The sequence below is a fragment of the Urtica dioica genome, chromosome 3 (genome assembly GCF_054948205.1).
Source record: "Urtica dioica subsp. dioica isolate 48M chromosome 3, U.dioica_male_clone48M_v1_H2, whole genome shotgun sequence".
NCBI lineage: Eukaryota > Viridiplantae > Streptophyta > Magnoliopsida > Rosales > Urticaceae > Urtica > Urtica dioica.
Genome location: NC_142758.1, coordinates 770560 through 786987, shown reverse-complemented (window position 1 = coordinate 786987; position 16428 = coordinate 770560). Strand labels below are relative to the sequence as shown.

The 16428-nt window shown below is 38.4% G+C and overlaps 2 protein-coding genes across 4 annotated transcripts; one reads left to right on the top strand and one right to left on the bottom strand.

Annotated features, from left to right (window-relative positions):
• Window positions 1-1355: 1355 nt before the first annotated feature.
• On the top strand, window positions 1356-6848 carry ELP2 (elongator protein 2). Of its 2 annotated transcripts, XM_089609977.1 has the most exons (11): window positions 1356-1547; window positions 1655-1742; window positions 2024-2109; window positions 2199-2352; window positions 2844-3004; window positions 3087-3713; window positions 4393-4711; window positions 4805-5022; window positions 5266-5443; window positions 6187-6672; window positions 6761-6848. In XM_089609977.1, exons 1-10 carry the CDS (start codon window positions 1425-1427, stop codon window positions 6669-6671), a joined length of 2439 nt encoding a protein of 812 aa, XP_089466103.1. In that variant the 5' UTR covers window positions 1356-1424; the 3' UTR covers window position 6672; window positions 6761-6848. The 2 variants fall into 2 exon arrangements, with proteins under 2 accessions (XP_089466103.1, XP_089466104.1); XM_089609978.1 differs by having other exon boundaries at window positions 1363-1547; window positions 6187-6848.
• Window positions 6849-13898: 7050 nt separating this feature from the next.
• Window positions 13899-15771, bottom strand: LOC149401888 (uncharacterized). Of its 2 annotated transcripts, none has more exons than XM_089609757.1 (2): window positions 14733-15771; window positions 13899-14647 (listed from the first exon to the last, which is right to left on the bottom strand). In XM_089609757.1, exons 1-2 carry the CDS (start codon window positions 15557-15559, stop codon window positions 14128-14130), a joined length of 1347 nt encoding a protein of 448 aa, XP_089465883.1. In that variant the 5' UTR covers window positions 15560-15771; the 3' UTR covers window positions 13899-14127. The 2 variants fall into 2 exon arrangements, with proteins under 2 accessions (XP_089465883.1, XP_089465882.1); XM_089609756.1 differs by having other exon boundaries at window positions 13899-14653; window positions 14733-15768.
• Between the last annotated feature and the right edge of the window lie 657 nt (window positions 15772-16428).

Below are 16428 nucleotides of genomic sequence, written 5' to 3'. Positions count from 1 at the left end.
CCAACATTTTGTAAATTTTTTGTAAATAGCCTCCTCAACTTATTTACGGCACTAAAAAACAAAAAATACCCAAAAACATTCCCGCCTATTTTGGGTTTTTTGTTTTTGTTTTTTTAAGTATCGTAAATAAATTGAGGTGACTATTTACAGAAAATTAATAAAAAGGTTGACTATTATATAAAACGCTATAAGTCAAATGGCTATATAACTAAAAGATCCTTTAAAATTTTCAGTTTCTACTTGTAGCACATATAAATTAATACCTAGTATTATACGAAAGATTTAACATTTACTAAATTGAAAGTAAAAAGTTGCTTCAAAAATTTTAAAAATTGCTTATAAAAGTCATTTAGAAACGACAATTTTTAAAATGACACTTTGCCTTTTATGTCAGTTGCTTCTAAGATCGCTCTGACACTTGATTTAGAAGCGATTTGCTGCCTCTAGATGTCTTCTTGCCATATAACTAAAGTATTTTTAGAAGAGACCTGGTAAGTTCGTAGGGATTTATTCAACAATCTTTACGTAATTTACCGGATAATTCTTCTATAGACAATATTCCTAACAAAAATCACATCAAAAGTTATTTTTATTTGAAGAGCATAAACCATTCCTGTTGAATTGTCCTTATGGACTATCTGGGTCTTGCCTAAGATCAACTCCACTCAAGAGGGAAAAACGGATATGTTGGGACTCAACCTAAGACTTGCTACTCCCAAAACTGAGCTAAGGCCTTGTAACTACTAACAAACATGTCAATTGACAAACATATAGTTAAATCAATGTATTTATTGACAACCATGATTTATTGACATTATCATTGGATTTATCGATGCGTTTCTCAATAGTTTATTATGTTTGTTCCTAAACAAAAGTCGAATACATCCACTATGAATCCCTAAACAAAAAATTCGACGATCGCACAGCCAAGTCAGCAACACCGTCGGAGGTAAATTTTTGGATACATAATGATTAAATCAGCAGATGAGGGTTTCTCCACTAAAGCAGAAGTCTGGCGATGAAGAGCGTCGTCATAGGTGGTGCAGCGCCCATAACTAGAAGCGATCCATAGTTAGTGATTTAAAAAAAAACATTGAGCGAGGGTTTAACGAAGAGCGCGATGAAGTGAATCCAATAAAAGAAGAGAGAGAAGGAAAATAAAAAAAAATGGTAAAAATATAGTTACATAAAAATGTTAACTCATAAAGTAAATGGGTTTTGGTAAAACATTTATTCAAAGATCATAGTTTTGGCAATAAGTTTTTGAAAACGGGCACATGTTGGAGGAATTTCTTAAAGAAACTGAAATATTGGGCCGAGCAAAAGTAAACAAAGCGGCCCATTGAATTTCTCCATGTACTCAGTCGCACAATACATACACACACACAGCTCCGTCGTCGGCGATACACAGAAACGTCGCCAAAATGGAAGTTCAGAGAGGTTTCATCGGAGCTGGTTGCAACAGAGTCGTCAACAACGTCTCTTACGGAGCTTCTGATTTTGTCTCTTTCGGTGCCCAAAACGCCCTCGCTATTTTCTGCCCCAAGGTCTTTTTTCTTCTTCTTCTTCTTCTTTCGTTCTTTCTGTCTTTTCGTGTATATCTTATCAAGTCCATATATGGGTTTCTCTTACATTTTTTTCATATGAATCACAGACAGCCCAGATTATGACTACCTTGCCGGGCCACAAGGCTTCTGTGAATTGCACTCACTGGCTTCCAAGTGCTAAGTTTGCTTTCAAAGGTACCTTCTTTTTTTCCTTATTTATTTTTAGACCCAGAGAACTATATATTTATATATGTATATATTTATTTTTCAGTCAATTTGTTGTTAGTGTGAAGCTTTGTGAAATATAGCTTCATATATGAAATGGGGTCTTGGTTTATTTTTTTTAATTTTAATTTTTGTTTTTGTATAAGCTTGATTCCCGAAATTTCATTCGAGTTTGGATTAGAGGAAAGGGAAAGGGAAATTATAGCGACTATTTTTTTGAACTTTTTTTTTTTTTTTTTTTCATTACACAGCTAAGCATTTGGAGCGACATTACCTTCTCTCGGGCGATGCTAATGGAGTCATTCTTTTATGGGAATTATCCGTGCACGACAGAAAGGTATCGTGGGACTCGCTCTTAATTTTTTTGGAAAATCGTTTATTAGGTTTTTCAAGAACTTGTATATCAATTGTTGGTTCTGTTCTCAGTGGAGGCTTGTATTGCAAGTACCGGAATCACACAAGAAAGGTGTCACTTGCATTACGGCGATTATGGTTTCTGAATCCGAGGCAATATTCGCATCCACTGCCTCGGACTGTTCAGTTCACATTTGGGACGTGGCATTTCCGTCTTCCAATGAAGGTCAGCTATATATATGCGATTAAGAGTTACTTAAAACCCTCTCATTTGATTATGTTACGGCGTCAATGGAATGAATTTATGTCTCGCTAATTTGACCTGAAAAAAAGAAAGAGAAGGAAGAGAGCTTGTGAGTCTGACAGTGACAGAGCTCACATGTTCAGTTCAAGTCATAGGTGCAAGAAAAATTCATGTAATTTCTTTGAACAATTGAGTATTAAAAAAAAAAAACAAACGAAAAGAGGTCCGGTTTTTTTTTTTTTTAAATCCGATTCATGTATTGATATTTTTTAAAAATCTGTTCAGTTCAAATCATAGGAGCTGAACAAGAAAAAATCATACAATTTTCTTGTAATCCGTTTTTTTTTAATTTTTTAATTTTTAAATTTAAAATCTGATTCATGTATCGGCATTTTTTTTAGCATGTGAAAATACAACTTCAAACTTTGGACTTGAAACTAAATAAAACCCTCCCTTTTTTTTTTCTTCTTTAGGTGACTGTAAATTAGTATGTCTGGAATCTCTCTCTGTGGGTTCGAGACCTATGGTAGCGCTCTCATTGGCTGAGCTCCCGGGAAGCGATGGAAGCATAGTCTTGGCCATGGGAGGACTAGATAGCAAAATCCATCTTTATTGCGGGGATAAAACAGGAAATGTAAATATACTTAGCTCTTTCCTATTACTATTGGCAGGGATAGAAGAGGAAATTTTACTGATTCTTTCATTGTTTATTTCAGTTTGTGCGTGCTTGCGAGCTGAAAGGACACTCGGATTGGATCCGATGCTTAGATTTTTCGCTGCCCGTGGACGAAGAAACGATCCTTCTCGTGAGCTCGTCCCAGGACCGAGGAATACGGATATGGAAGGTCTCGCTCCTTGGCGACGCGAAAAAAGACGAGACGACGACTCTGGCGTCGTATATAAAAGGCCCGGTGCTCGTCGCGTCGTCGTCGTCGTACCAAGTGTCGTTGGAGTCTCTGCTGATCGGTCACGAGGACTGGGTTTACTCTGTCGAGTGGAAACCCCGGAGCGGGCGAGAAGAACGACAGTCTCTGAGCCTCTTGTCGGCGTCGATGGACAAGACGATGATGATGTGGCAGCCGGAGCGGAGGTCGGGCGTGTGGACCAACGTCGTGACCGTCGGCGAGCTGAGTCACTGCGCGCTCGGATTCTACGGCGGCCATTGGAGCCCCGCCGGGGATTCTCTCCTTGCCCATGGCTACGCCGGAGCGTTTCACCTCTGGAGGAACGTCGGCGACGATGATTGGAAGCCTCAGAAAGTCCCGTCCGGACACTTTGCCGCGGTGGCCGACATTTCTTGGGCGAGCTCCGGCCGATACTTGCTATCGGTCAGTCACGACCAGGTGCGATAAGTTTTTGTTAATTTCATCTACTTAATCTCGTTTTCAGCATAAACAAGTCACCGGGGGGTGGTCAAATTAGGGTTTACGAGAATTATTAGTAAGTTTTATGACAAGAAATAGTGGGAGAGGAATTGGTGAACAAAGTTAATACACTATTATTGTATAGGGTGATTTGGATAAATAGCCGATTTAAAGTTAACGATTCAAAATAGCCAAAGTTTGCCTAAAATTAGAGGAACAGCCAAAACGTGCAGTAATCAGATTTCAAAAACAAAATTAATCCTAGGATTAATATTTTTGAAAGTGATAAATTGCTTATAATAATTGTCAAAAAATTTAATCCTGGTGTAAAAAAAAAAAAATTGACAACGTAACTTTGACTACTTTGCTAATCAGTTAGTTTCAAATGGCTATTTTGTATAATTTTTCCTTATTTATTTATATAAGATAAAATAGGTAAATCTCCTTTTTTAGCAAAAATAGGTTATTAGGGTAAATTAGCGATAAGTTATGATAAGAGTACATTAATAATTTCATTGAGTTTATTTTATTCATCGCGTAAATAGGTCATCGTGGTGGCTAATCAGGGAAGACTTATGCAGTTAATTATTATAGCTTAGTGAACAGAGCTTGTGAATAATAACACAATACTCTCCTTATGATAACAACATATGTGTAGACTTCAAGAATTTTCGCTGCGTGGAAAAACGAGGCGTCTCAGAGCCACGGAGACGCATGGCACGAGATCGCGCGGCCTCAAGTGCACGGCCACGACATCAACTGCGTAACTCTCATCAGAGGGAAAGGAAACCATCGATACGTTTGCGGTGCCGACGAGAAAGTCGCCCGAGTGTTCGAAGCCCCTCTCTCTTTTCTCAAGACATTGCACGCCGTTTCGCAGAATACCGAACCCGAAGAAGATTTCGAATCCGGGGTTCAGGTTTTGGGTGCCAACATGTCTGCTCTCGGACTATCACAGAGGCCCATATATGCCCGAAGTAAACATAGCATTAAAAAAAAAAAAATTAGAGTCATTAGGTGCAAATGTATGATTAACAATTTATATATATATTTTTTTTAATTTTTGGCAGCGGAGCAGAACAAGCCGAACAGAAGCGATAGCGACAATATTGACTCGCTCGAAACTATTCCCGATGCGGTCCCAGTTGTTCTGACCGAACCTCCGATCGAAGATCAACTGGCTTGGCACACGCTTTGGCCTGAGTCGCACAAACTCTACGGACACGGGAACGAACTCTTCTCTCTGTGCTGTAATCACAAAGGAAGCCTCGTAGCCTCGTCGTGCAAGGTATACATTTCAGGCCGGTTTAGCCAATTTATTTAAATTAATTATATATTGGCGTAAACAAGTCGTTAGAGTGGTTAACTAGAAGAGTCGTCAAGTTTATTGTTTTGTTTTCTTCTCGAATAGTGAACCGAGTTTATCAGTAAAATTGCCGTTTGTGTTTCTTAACTGCCCTTGGTCGTATGATTTAACGAACACTAATTCATAATTAATCAAAGTATGTAATAGAATTAAATTTGTGAACAGGCTCAGTCGGGGGCGGTGGCAGAGATATGGCTATGGGAAGTGGGTTCGTGGAAAGCGGTCGGTCGTTTGCAGTCTCACAGCCTCACTGTCGTAAACATGGAATTCTCGGCCGATGACAAACTTCTTTTGACCGTTTCAAGGGATCGTCACTTTTCAGTTTTCTCCATCCAACAATCAGGTAAATGAATAAATACACAGAGAGTGTATATTTTTTTAATCATCTAGTAGTGACCTAAATTTTCAAAAATAACAAATACTTGAAGTCCGACCACGAAATCGAAAACCCTTGATTGATACGGTTTTCAATTAAAAAGTAACAAAAGGATATAATTAATGTTGAACTAATTTGAAGAAAACATATGTTAATTTTTCATTAAAATTGAAGCTGCCACGTATTTTTCCATCCAACATAACAAAGCAAGTACCTACTTAAAACATAACATTAGCTACTATTGTTGGCACAAAAAAAAAAAAGTATATAATTATCATTATTTTTTTTTCTCCATCAACCCAATTGATAACTTAGGAGGACCATTAATTCTAAACAAAATTACCAATTCCATTTATAATCAACCTAGACCAATTATCCTAAATAAAACAAAAAATTAGCCAAATAAGTCACCGAAAGTTTAAGAATTGCTAGACAGCCAACTTTTTTAAAATTTTTTGTAAATAACCACCTCAACTTATTTACGGCACTCAAAAAGACAAAAATACTAAAAAAACATTCCCGCCTATTTTTGGTTTTTTTAATCTTTTTGAGTGCCGTAAATAAGTTGAGTTGGTTATTTACAGAAAATTAACAAAAAGTTGGCTATTATACAAAACACTATAAGTCAAATAGCTATATACCTAAAAGACCTTAAATAAAATGACTGAATTTGAATTAGTAATTCCAAAACTGTTTTTTTTGTTTGTTAGGTACGGAGGAGATAGGTTATAAGCTAGTGACCCGGCAAGAGGCGCACAAGAGGATCATATGGGCGTGCTCGTGGAACCCTCGCGGCCACGAATTCGCGACCGGTTCTCGTGACAAGACGGTCAAGATCTGGACGGTCAACGACCAATCTTCGTCGGTCAAAGTCAAACTCCTGTTGACCCTCCCGGCTTTCGGCGCCAGCGTGACGGCCCTATCTTGGACCGCCCTCGACGACGGAAAAGACGAGAACGGGCTGCTCGCGGTCGGCTTGGAAAACGGCCTCATCGAGCTCTGGAGCGTCTTCATAAGCCGAGCCGACGGAGCCGCCGCCACCGCTGCTCTCTCGGCTCGGCTCGACCCTCAGATGTGCCACGTGTCGTCCGTGAGTCGTCTCGCGTGGAGTGGCCGCGGAGGAGATTCCCGTCTTCAGCTCGCCTCGTGCGGGGCCGATCATTGTGTCCGAGTCTTCCATGTAAATAAAATATAAGGTTATTATCATAAATTAGCCAAGTTTTCACCCTTTTTTTTTTCTTTCCATATTGATGATAATTTTGTGGGCCGGTTTGGGCATGTGAGGTTAAAAAAATAATGCTCGAGTAGATGAGAATTTTAGTCAAAAGGAAGAAGAGACGTGGTTGGTTTCGTTCTTTCTTTCATCCATTCATTCAAGCGTGTTGTATTATCAATTCATGACTTTGCTAGAGCCTAGAAGAACCAAAAAGAACTATATAGTTGTATAAGTTTGTCTCAATGTTTTTGGACAAATTATGTACTTCTTGATCACGAGAATCTCGAGAATGTTTACTCTTAATTCCATTGTTTTCGTGATTTACCTGAAAAAAAATGTTTTAGATTTTGGCCAACTGCATAATATTATTAATTATTTTTCAAGGAAAGTGTAGCAGAATTATTATGCCTACATTCTTGAGGGGAAAAAATGAGTAAAAAAATAGTCTTTTAACATTTTTAGGTTTTGTTACAATAATGGCAGTGAACTTCACTAAGGAACCCCTGTACCGATTGAATTGAGAAATTGTCATCAATAATATCAATTACTTGTCATTTACCGAAAATAAATCAAAACTCAAATATTGACACATTTAGTATCAAATCGGTCACAAACTCAGTTGATTTCGTGACACATTGGTCAAGAACTGGTTGCAGTTCGTGACCGATTTGGTACTAGATATGTCAATATTTGAATTTTGGTTAATTTTTGGTAAGTGACAAACAAATGGTATTATTGTTGTCAATTTCACATTGGAGTTACGGTAAAGTACTTATAAATATGTAATAATAAATCTTAGTACAAGAACATTACAAATTATGGTATGAGTAAATCTATCACTAAGTACAAGTGATCGGTCATTTTATGCATGTTTTCGAAGAAAAAAATACATAGAACTAGAGCACATTAAAATTCCGGTTTCAAAAATTAGGATCCAACACTAAATAATGGTTGATGGAGAGATCCAACCAGTCTCGGAATGATGATTATTAAAAAGATGCTTTTTTAACATGTAGAGACATAACTTATTGGGAAACCTAAACAGTGATGGGGGAAGGTCAGTCTCCCATCCAAGTCTTGCACAACATACTGAAAACCAATATAAACTTGCCTCGCTAACAATGCTCACGTGAATCGCATCGCTAAACCTCTCCCGAGTATCTAATAACCTAAGTCAATGCCGAACTTTTATCTCTCAATCTCAAATCCTGAAAACACGACTAGCATTAAACTTGGGAACGCACACACGACTCCACAACAACCTTATCCATATTTTCACTCTTCTCCAAGGCATCCTGGACGCGGCCCTCGTATTGGTGGACACCTCGATTCAGCTCGGTCGCGACCTGCCAAAAATCAGGTTAAAACGAATAAGTATAGTTAGCATAAACGATACTTCCAAACTATAAGATGGAAAACAAGAAATCGGTGTTTACTAGCCATGGTCAGAGTCGGCGAAATGCGATGGTACCACGCGGGCTCGAGGAGGCCTGGCATTTTCCGGATTGTCATATTTGGATCGACGATCCGACGCACCAAACCAACGGATGAGTAGAAGTCATCCATTAACATGTGATCCTGGTTTTAGGAAGGCAACCCGGTTTACCTTGAAAGTTTTTGATAGGGGCAGGACGAAGACGACCTGACTTTCACCTAGGACGAACGAGGTGTTATCGCCTTTCATGAAGTCGATCTTCTTCTTCTTCTTTAGCATGTTCAATCGGCTTGACCTGAACTGATTTTCCTTTCTTTATCTTCTTCTTCTCCAAGACCTTCTTCTTTTTCTTTGAAGAAGACCCAGAGGTCTCATTGTTCTTGTTCCTCTTCGATGGTATCTTTCTTTTCTTCGACGATGCCGCGGCCCCGGCATCCTCAACAGTGTTAGGAATATTTCCCACTGAATATAAAATAAACAAGAATGATTACTGAATATAATAGAAAGTTTACTTTATTAGAGTTATTGATTAGTGAGTTGTTTTCTAGTTAGAATCGATAACAACTATCATCCATAGCCTCCGTATTAAACTGAATTACATGCTGGGTATCTAAGTTCGGGCGATGAGCTAAAACATGGTCGGTGATTGATCCATGTATGGATAACTGGATCTAAAATCACATATGTGGAACACAAGTGAAATGTTGATCACTTGTGGAAAGCATTCTGTAATTTGGTATGCGTACGACCCAGACAGACTTTGGTTGTTGATGTGTCATTTAAGCACGGCACACTAATCAGAGTCGCTATGATGGTCACAATGAGACTTATGGAATTGTGTTGATGTTGATAATGTTTGCCCAATATTGTATCTGTTGTTGTTGAATGATTTTGAGTATCTTGGTAATTATTATTTACGTCAAAGATTATTGATTGTTCGTGTATACTTCTATTTCGCACTGGTAAACATATTGTAAGAGTTAAGAGATTGGTTACCCAATAAGAAGTATTGAAACAATTGTTCGTGTTCAATACGTAGGAACCGTAATTAACCCTAACGAAGTAATTTACATCGAAGAGGAGTATCAGAGCGATTGTTCAAGTCCGATATCCACCACTTTATTTTTCAACAATTGGTATCAGAGCGATTGTTCGTGTTTTATACCAACTTGTAACTTTCCAAAATTGATATCAGAGTGATTGTTCGTGTTTGATACCATCATTTTTTCCAACAAGTAGTGCGCTCCACGTCGGCCGCGGAACCATGAGTCCTTGAACCCGCTTCGTTGAGGTGACCTCGTCACCTACGACCTTCATCTACGCCCTCACCTGGGAGACTATCTCCGAATCCATTTGGATAACGGAGACCGGAGCCTTGAGAGTGGCGCGTATCACCTCCACAGAGGGCTCCTTCTGGGCTGCAGAAGCTGCTTCATCCGCTGTCTTGGACGAAGTCCTTGCCAAAGTCGGGCTCCTCGTAGCACAGTTCCTCTTCCTATAAGAGCGAACGATTATTTTCATGGCCATAATGTCGTCGACCTCTGTACATGAATTCATATTTCAAAAACAAAGAAAGGGAAAATGGGAAAATGTTTAATAAAGATGATGTCGAACCTACCCCCTTTTCGATGTCGTGGAGAGCAAGAGTTGGCCACAGTCCGACCGCGATGTATCTGGAAGGATTGATTTTGGTCTAGATGACCTGAACTTCCCTGAGCTTGATGAGCTTACTCTTGAAGTCGTCGTTCACTGGAGGATATAGGGATCTCTCTGAAAATAATAAAAAAATGCTTAACAATCAGATCAAACAACGAAAGTTGATGCGATTTTGACGCTATCTAGCTGGTTTATATCCGGGGTACTGGCCTAGGTCATCTGAAACAACCTGGCGTGAGGACTTAGGGAATGTTGGTTGATGGAGAATCAGATCACCTCTTTGCGGTGTCCTTCCCAGGGATTTTCTCGATCACCTCTTTGCCTGGGGACTTTGATAGGTAAAAGCATTGATGGTCATGCTTCAAGTTTGCTTTTAGCACACAGAGACGGAGTAAATCCATCACTATAAACCTTTGTTCCCTAGATAGAGTGATCAGTCCGTTGACCATACGAACGAAGTTCAGACACATTTGAGGAATGGTGAGCTTGAGAATCATAAGGTACTCTAACAGAAGATGTGGAATCAGAAACATAAGTCCACACTTCTAAAAAAATATCGTATATACAACAATAATTTTCTATTAGGGTGGCTGCGGTGGCCCATGGAGGCGGAGTAAGTAAATATATTTCATAGGGAATCTGGTATTTCCTATGGAAGGTTTCTAAATCGGAAGAACTAAGTATCGAAGGCAAAATGAGATATGCGTTGTCATTATTGACCCTAGACGACGACTCGGGATTTTATGAGTTCGACATGATATTCGTGGTTTGTTCTATACGAGCTCAAACAAATGCAACAGAAAAAAAAAGACGAACTGACAAGTTTTTCCTATGAGCTATGGTCGAATTGAACAGAAAACTCAAGCGAAGTAGAAAAATATATGAACTCGCTAGAGAGAAAATGACGAAAACAAAACGAAAGAAATAGATGTGAGAAAAAGTTACTTGGAAGTTTCACTCGAATCGTAAATATAATAAGTGAGTAGATGTGACCGTTGAAATCTTTATATAAGAGGCGGTAAAAATACACATTCCGAGAAAATCTCATCATTTACCATAAAGTCGAGCATTTCTCTCTCATATCCGCGTGAAAAATCTCAACAGCAGCACGAAATCAATTCGCCTTCGGAGTCGTGGTGCTGTGAGGAAGCGACACCTTATCGCATGGAGAGTCAAATATTTTTCGAATATTTGATTCACGCCAAATTTTCTTTTAGTCCATTTAATATTCTTCAAATATTTAAATGCACTAGGGGACTGATTATGGGTGTAGAGTTCGACCCTCTTGTTCAATTGTTATCGGGCCAAAAGCCCAATAACTCGTAAAGATCCGTGAGATTCAAACGACACATAATTAATGGAATCCATGTCATTGGATATCTATTGTCGTACATAATTAGTAAGTCATTTGGGCCTGGTCCACATTCTGTGTCTCGAACTCGGCCCATCTCTTCCAAGAAATGCTCACGAAGTTGAAGTCACCAGGAGATGCGCGATCTTGCCATGAGACCCGTGACGTAGACGATTTCTTTTGAGCCAACCAAATCGAGCGATGTGATGTGACGAGACGAGAAGCAACATAGGACGAAGTCGTCGACACGTATTTTAGAGGTTCGCGGACTTTACTGGTCTATAAATCCATATCCGGCGAGAAGAAACGGACTTGCTTTTTCTTTATTATCGCATTTATTACTCTCTCTCTCTCCTCAATTGTACTCTTCTAGCTCGACAATCATCATTTTAATTGATTGTGCTCGATTTGTATGATTGAGACCGTATTATTAATAAAATCATATCATTTGTCATTTATTTTTCCCATATTTATCCTACATTAGTTTATTATTGTTTCTATATTACGATTTTTTGAGATCCATCTTTTAAAATAGATATAAAACGACACAAACACTTTTTCATTTTATTTTTTCGTGATTGTTGAGGTTCGGAAACGACTTCCACATATACTATGTAGCCTTAGCATGTATCACACATGAGGGAGAAAAAGATACAAAATTTTGAAGAACGGCAACTATTTTAGGAATTTGATTGAGTATCTAAGTTCTAAGCAAGGTTTGAAATATTGAACGGGACGAGGTATCCCGCGCGGTATCCTGTAATTCGCATGGTTTTTGATTTATGAGAAACAAAATGTTTTTCTCTCTTTTCTCTCTCTGGTCAAAATTCATACTATCTCTGGAACACGAAAGATTAATTGTTGTTCAGAGCTCACGCTCAGACAATAAACATTTAAGGGAAAATATCATGAATATCCCTCGTGTTTAATCGAAATGCGAGATTTATCCCTTGTATTTCTAGAAATATCAGACATATCCCTTCAGTTTAATATAAATAACATATACATCCCCTAAAAAATGTTATATTACAAATATCACCCTTTTTGTTTATTTTTTACAAAAAAATAATTTGAACTCCCTAAAATACCCTTAATGAAATAATTTTTTATTTTCTATTCTATACAAAAAAAAAATTAAATTAAAAAATTTCTTAAGGATTTTTTTTATAAAGAGAGATTTTGATTTTTTTTTAATAAAATAGTAAATACATATTTATTCTATTAAGGGTATTTTGGGAAGTTTAAATTATTTTTTTGTAAAAAATAAACGAAAATGGTGAGATTTGTAATATAACATTTTTTAGGGGAGGTATATGTCATTTATATTAAACTAAAGGAATATATCTGATATTTCTAGAAATAGAGGGGATAAATCTCGCATTTCGATTAAACATAAGGTATACTCCTGATATTTTCCCAACATTTAATTTCGTGTTATAAATTTGATTCTTTAGTGGTTATTGATGTCTCAATTCTATGCGAGGAAAGAATTATATAGACTTCCGTGTGAAAGAAAAAGATAACGTTAATGAACTAATTTATGTCTTGACATTAAATTTAAGTATATGTACACCATATATTGGTTGTTTGATTGCTCGAATTAAACTATATACAATGTTTGATATTCCGTATGTAATTGAGATACATCATTAGATTTTTATATTCAACTAGTATTCTAAATACTTGGCAATATAATATTAATGATGATGAGTCTAAAGCTATAACGTTACAGTCAATAATCTGCCGAATTGTTCTATTATTTGTATTAAACACCAAGTGGACAGATAAATATCGCTCATACTTTAGAGCTGCCTCAAGAACATATAATATTCTATTCTTTCCTTGAAGCATTGTGTGCTCTTCTCGTACACAATCCATCTGTGTAAAATAATACAATATTGATGACAGTTTCATGCGTGAGCATATTCAGATCCATTAGTTAAATAGTTACATGTACATTTTAACATTGCTAAATAACCAACGTTTTGTAAATTTTACAAAAATAACCATTTTTATATATTTACATACGTAAATCTTAAATAAATAATCACATCCATTTATTATATTACGTCATATTTATGACTATTGACTTAAAATTTACGAAACATTAAATTTACGAAACGTTGACTATATAACAATTTCAAATGTTTTAATCGATTATTTACCTAATTTTTTGTTATTTATATTATTTATATTTAACACCAAGTGGACAGATAAAAATCGCTTTTGTACTTGATACTTTAGAGCTGCCTCAAGAACATATAAAATTCTATTCTTTCTTTGAAGCATTGCGTGCTCTTCTCGTACACAATCCATCTATGCAAAATAATACAATATTGATGACAATTGAATTGCAAATTGAGCCAATGTCATGCGTGAGCGGATTCAGATTATCCATGCCTTGTGAGTTGCACTTTCACTTGGCTAGTCTTAATTTGAGAAGTTACTGTAAAACCCACTTGGTTGGTTTTTTTTTTTTTTTTTTTTTTTTTTTTTTTTTTGAGGAACCCCACTTGATTCCTTTAAAAGAAAAAAAGAGGAACCCCACTTGGTTATTGAATACATAGCAAATGAAATGAATTTGATTTCCTAGTCGCAATTAACAGGCAATCTCTATATTCAATATCTTCGATCTCATAGTGGTCCCTGTACTCCTCTTTTCTTGACCAGTTTGTCAAATAAAATCTCCAAAGAGTAGAGAGAGAAGGGTTTGAGATCCGAGTAAGTAGTCAAAAATTATTTAGAACAATACTATTCATTGGTATATGAACAAACATCGCATATACGACCAATATGCAACAACAACAAAAAAGCGTCTTTATAAGACCATTAACAATAACACACGAATGTAAAATACACAATGGATTAACAAAATAGTTAAAAAAGAAAACGACCTTAATTAAGTCATGACTTATTATTTTCTATACGATCACAAAACCCCCCACAAACGATCCAGAGACCCTAATTAAGAATGCAAAATTTGTATCCGCGACTTACAATGGCTGCGAACTCCTCACCTGCTGGTTGTTCATGCTCGGCGCCGGCGCCGTCATGGTGTGGTACTGGGAAGCCATCGGTGGCGGAGCGCCGGCGTAGTAAACCTGCGGCTGCGGCGGTGGTTGTTGACGGCCGGAGTCTGCGACGGCGGAGTAGTCGTAAGCGTAGCTGAGGTATTGGTGCGGCGGCTGATTGGCGTAGTGAAGGTTCTGTTGTTGCGGCGGCGGCGGCGGCTGATTGGCGTAGTGAAGGTTCTGTTGTTGCGGCGGCGGCGGCGGCTGATTGGCGTAGTGAAGGCTCTGTTGTTGCGGCGGCGGCGGCGGCTGTCTGGCTTGGATGTAATAAACCGGCTGGTAATAGGCGGTCGCCGGAGGAAGAGGAAGCTGTTGCTGTTGCTGGTGCTGGTTTTGAAGAACGTAGACGGAGTTGTTGAGATCGCTGATGTTGGATTTCATGTTCGCCGATGCGATTTGACCCATCGGATCGTTGAATTGTGGCTTTGTTCGACCGAAACTACTGTCACTGGCGATTAATTTCGTTATCGACTTGAAAAATTAATTTCACAAAATTGATTTGATTTGATTTGATTAGATTAGATTACCTTGAGACGGAATCAGGTGAGGTCAGATCTGGAACGCCAGGGTTGGGATTCTGGTTCTGTTGCTGTTTCCGGTATCCGAAGGAGTGATCGGAGCGATCGTCGTTGTCGGCGACGGTCATCTGAGAGAATTGATCCTCGATCGGAGGCGGAGGAGGAGCGGAGGACTCGACTGAGAAAGCGCGGATCGCCGGCGACGGAGAGGATGAGGTTGAGCCGAAGGAAGAGGTGTTCTCAAGCATCGGAGAGTCTGGCACCGACTGAACTTCCTGAAGCTTCCTCTGCTTTTCCGGCGCGGCGTCGTCGAGGCCGAGGAGGCAGTTCACGGAGGCGGCGTGAGCGGCGACGGTACCAGAGGCGGAGGAAGATGATGATCCTCCGGCGTTGAGCGCGGCGACGAACCAGTCGTCTTCTCCGTCGGCCGCGGCGGAGGAGGAGGAGGCGGAGAAGAGGAAGAGACGGAGGCGATTAGGTCGAGAGCGATCGTACTCGTCAAGCATGTTATCGAGATCCTCCTCGGTGGTCACGGAGATGAGAGAATCGAGGTCTTCGCTCGGAAGCTGGTACTTCAGCGAGAAGCCTCCGCCGGCGAGGAGCTTCTTCGAGAGCCTTGCGCGGAGGTCGGAGAGCGACGAGCTCCGATCGGCGACCACGATTCGAGTCTCGCCGCCGACGTAGCAAAGAGACTTGTCGTGAGGGCGTGGGACTATGTGGCCGCCGTAGCTGCACATCAGCCGGAGCTTCGTCGCCGCCGGTGGATGATCCTCCAACGCCTCCGTCGTCCTCGAACGCGGCGATGAGTCAATCGACTCAGTCGCCGGAATCTCCATCGGTTTCCTTTCCTTCGCCGTCGTTTTTGTTATTTTCTACGTTCTTGTTTATTATTTGGTGGCGATCTTTCGCTCTTTTGTTTTATTATTATTATTTTGGGTTGAGAGAGAGAGAGAGAGAGAGAGAGAGCTTTTATATTAAGTTAATAGTTGCAACTTACAGCTCTCTCTTCTCCTTCAGCACCTTTTCTTTTTCTTTGTGCCTATCTTACACCGATTTGTTTATAATAATTATCTACGTGTCATTTTATCTTAATATATTGATTATTTTTAGAAGAAACGGTGTGAAATAGTACGATGATTATGATTATAGAATTCCTGTTGAATTTTTTTGAAATTTTAGATGATGGTACCATATATTGAGCATATAATTTATCACCATAACTTTTTTTTTTTTAACCTACCCGTTTATTTTTTATGTACTATTATAGTTCATGATAGAACATATTGACTGCTTTTATAAGGATAATTCCCGAGAGTGTTACACGTATTCAGTTTTGATAAAAAAAAAAGATTAACAAAGATAAGATATTCGAATTGCCATACATTATTCATTTAAATTATTTAGGAACTAAAACGCTACACATTTTTGTAGTTCAAATTTTTATTATATATTTACATTCCAGCTGTTTACCTTGTTTGTTATTATTATTTAACTCCATTATTTATTGCTTCATTTGTTATTTAAATTTTGAGTACATGACGTGTATTCAGTTACAAAAAGTAAACAAGGTTAAAATGTCCCCAATTGGAACATAAATCACAGATTTAAATAATAAAATAAATAATAAATAATAAATAGTAATAATAAAATTCTAGCCGTTTTCCCTTCTCCTTCGAAAAACATTAGTAAGATTTAAATTTTTTGT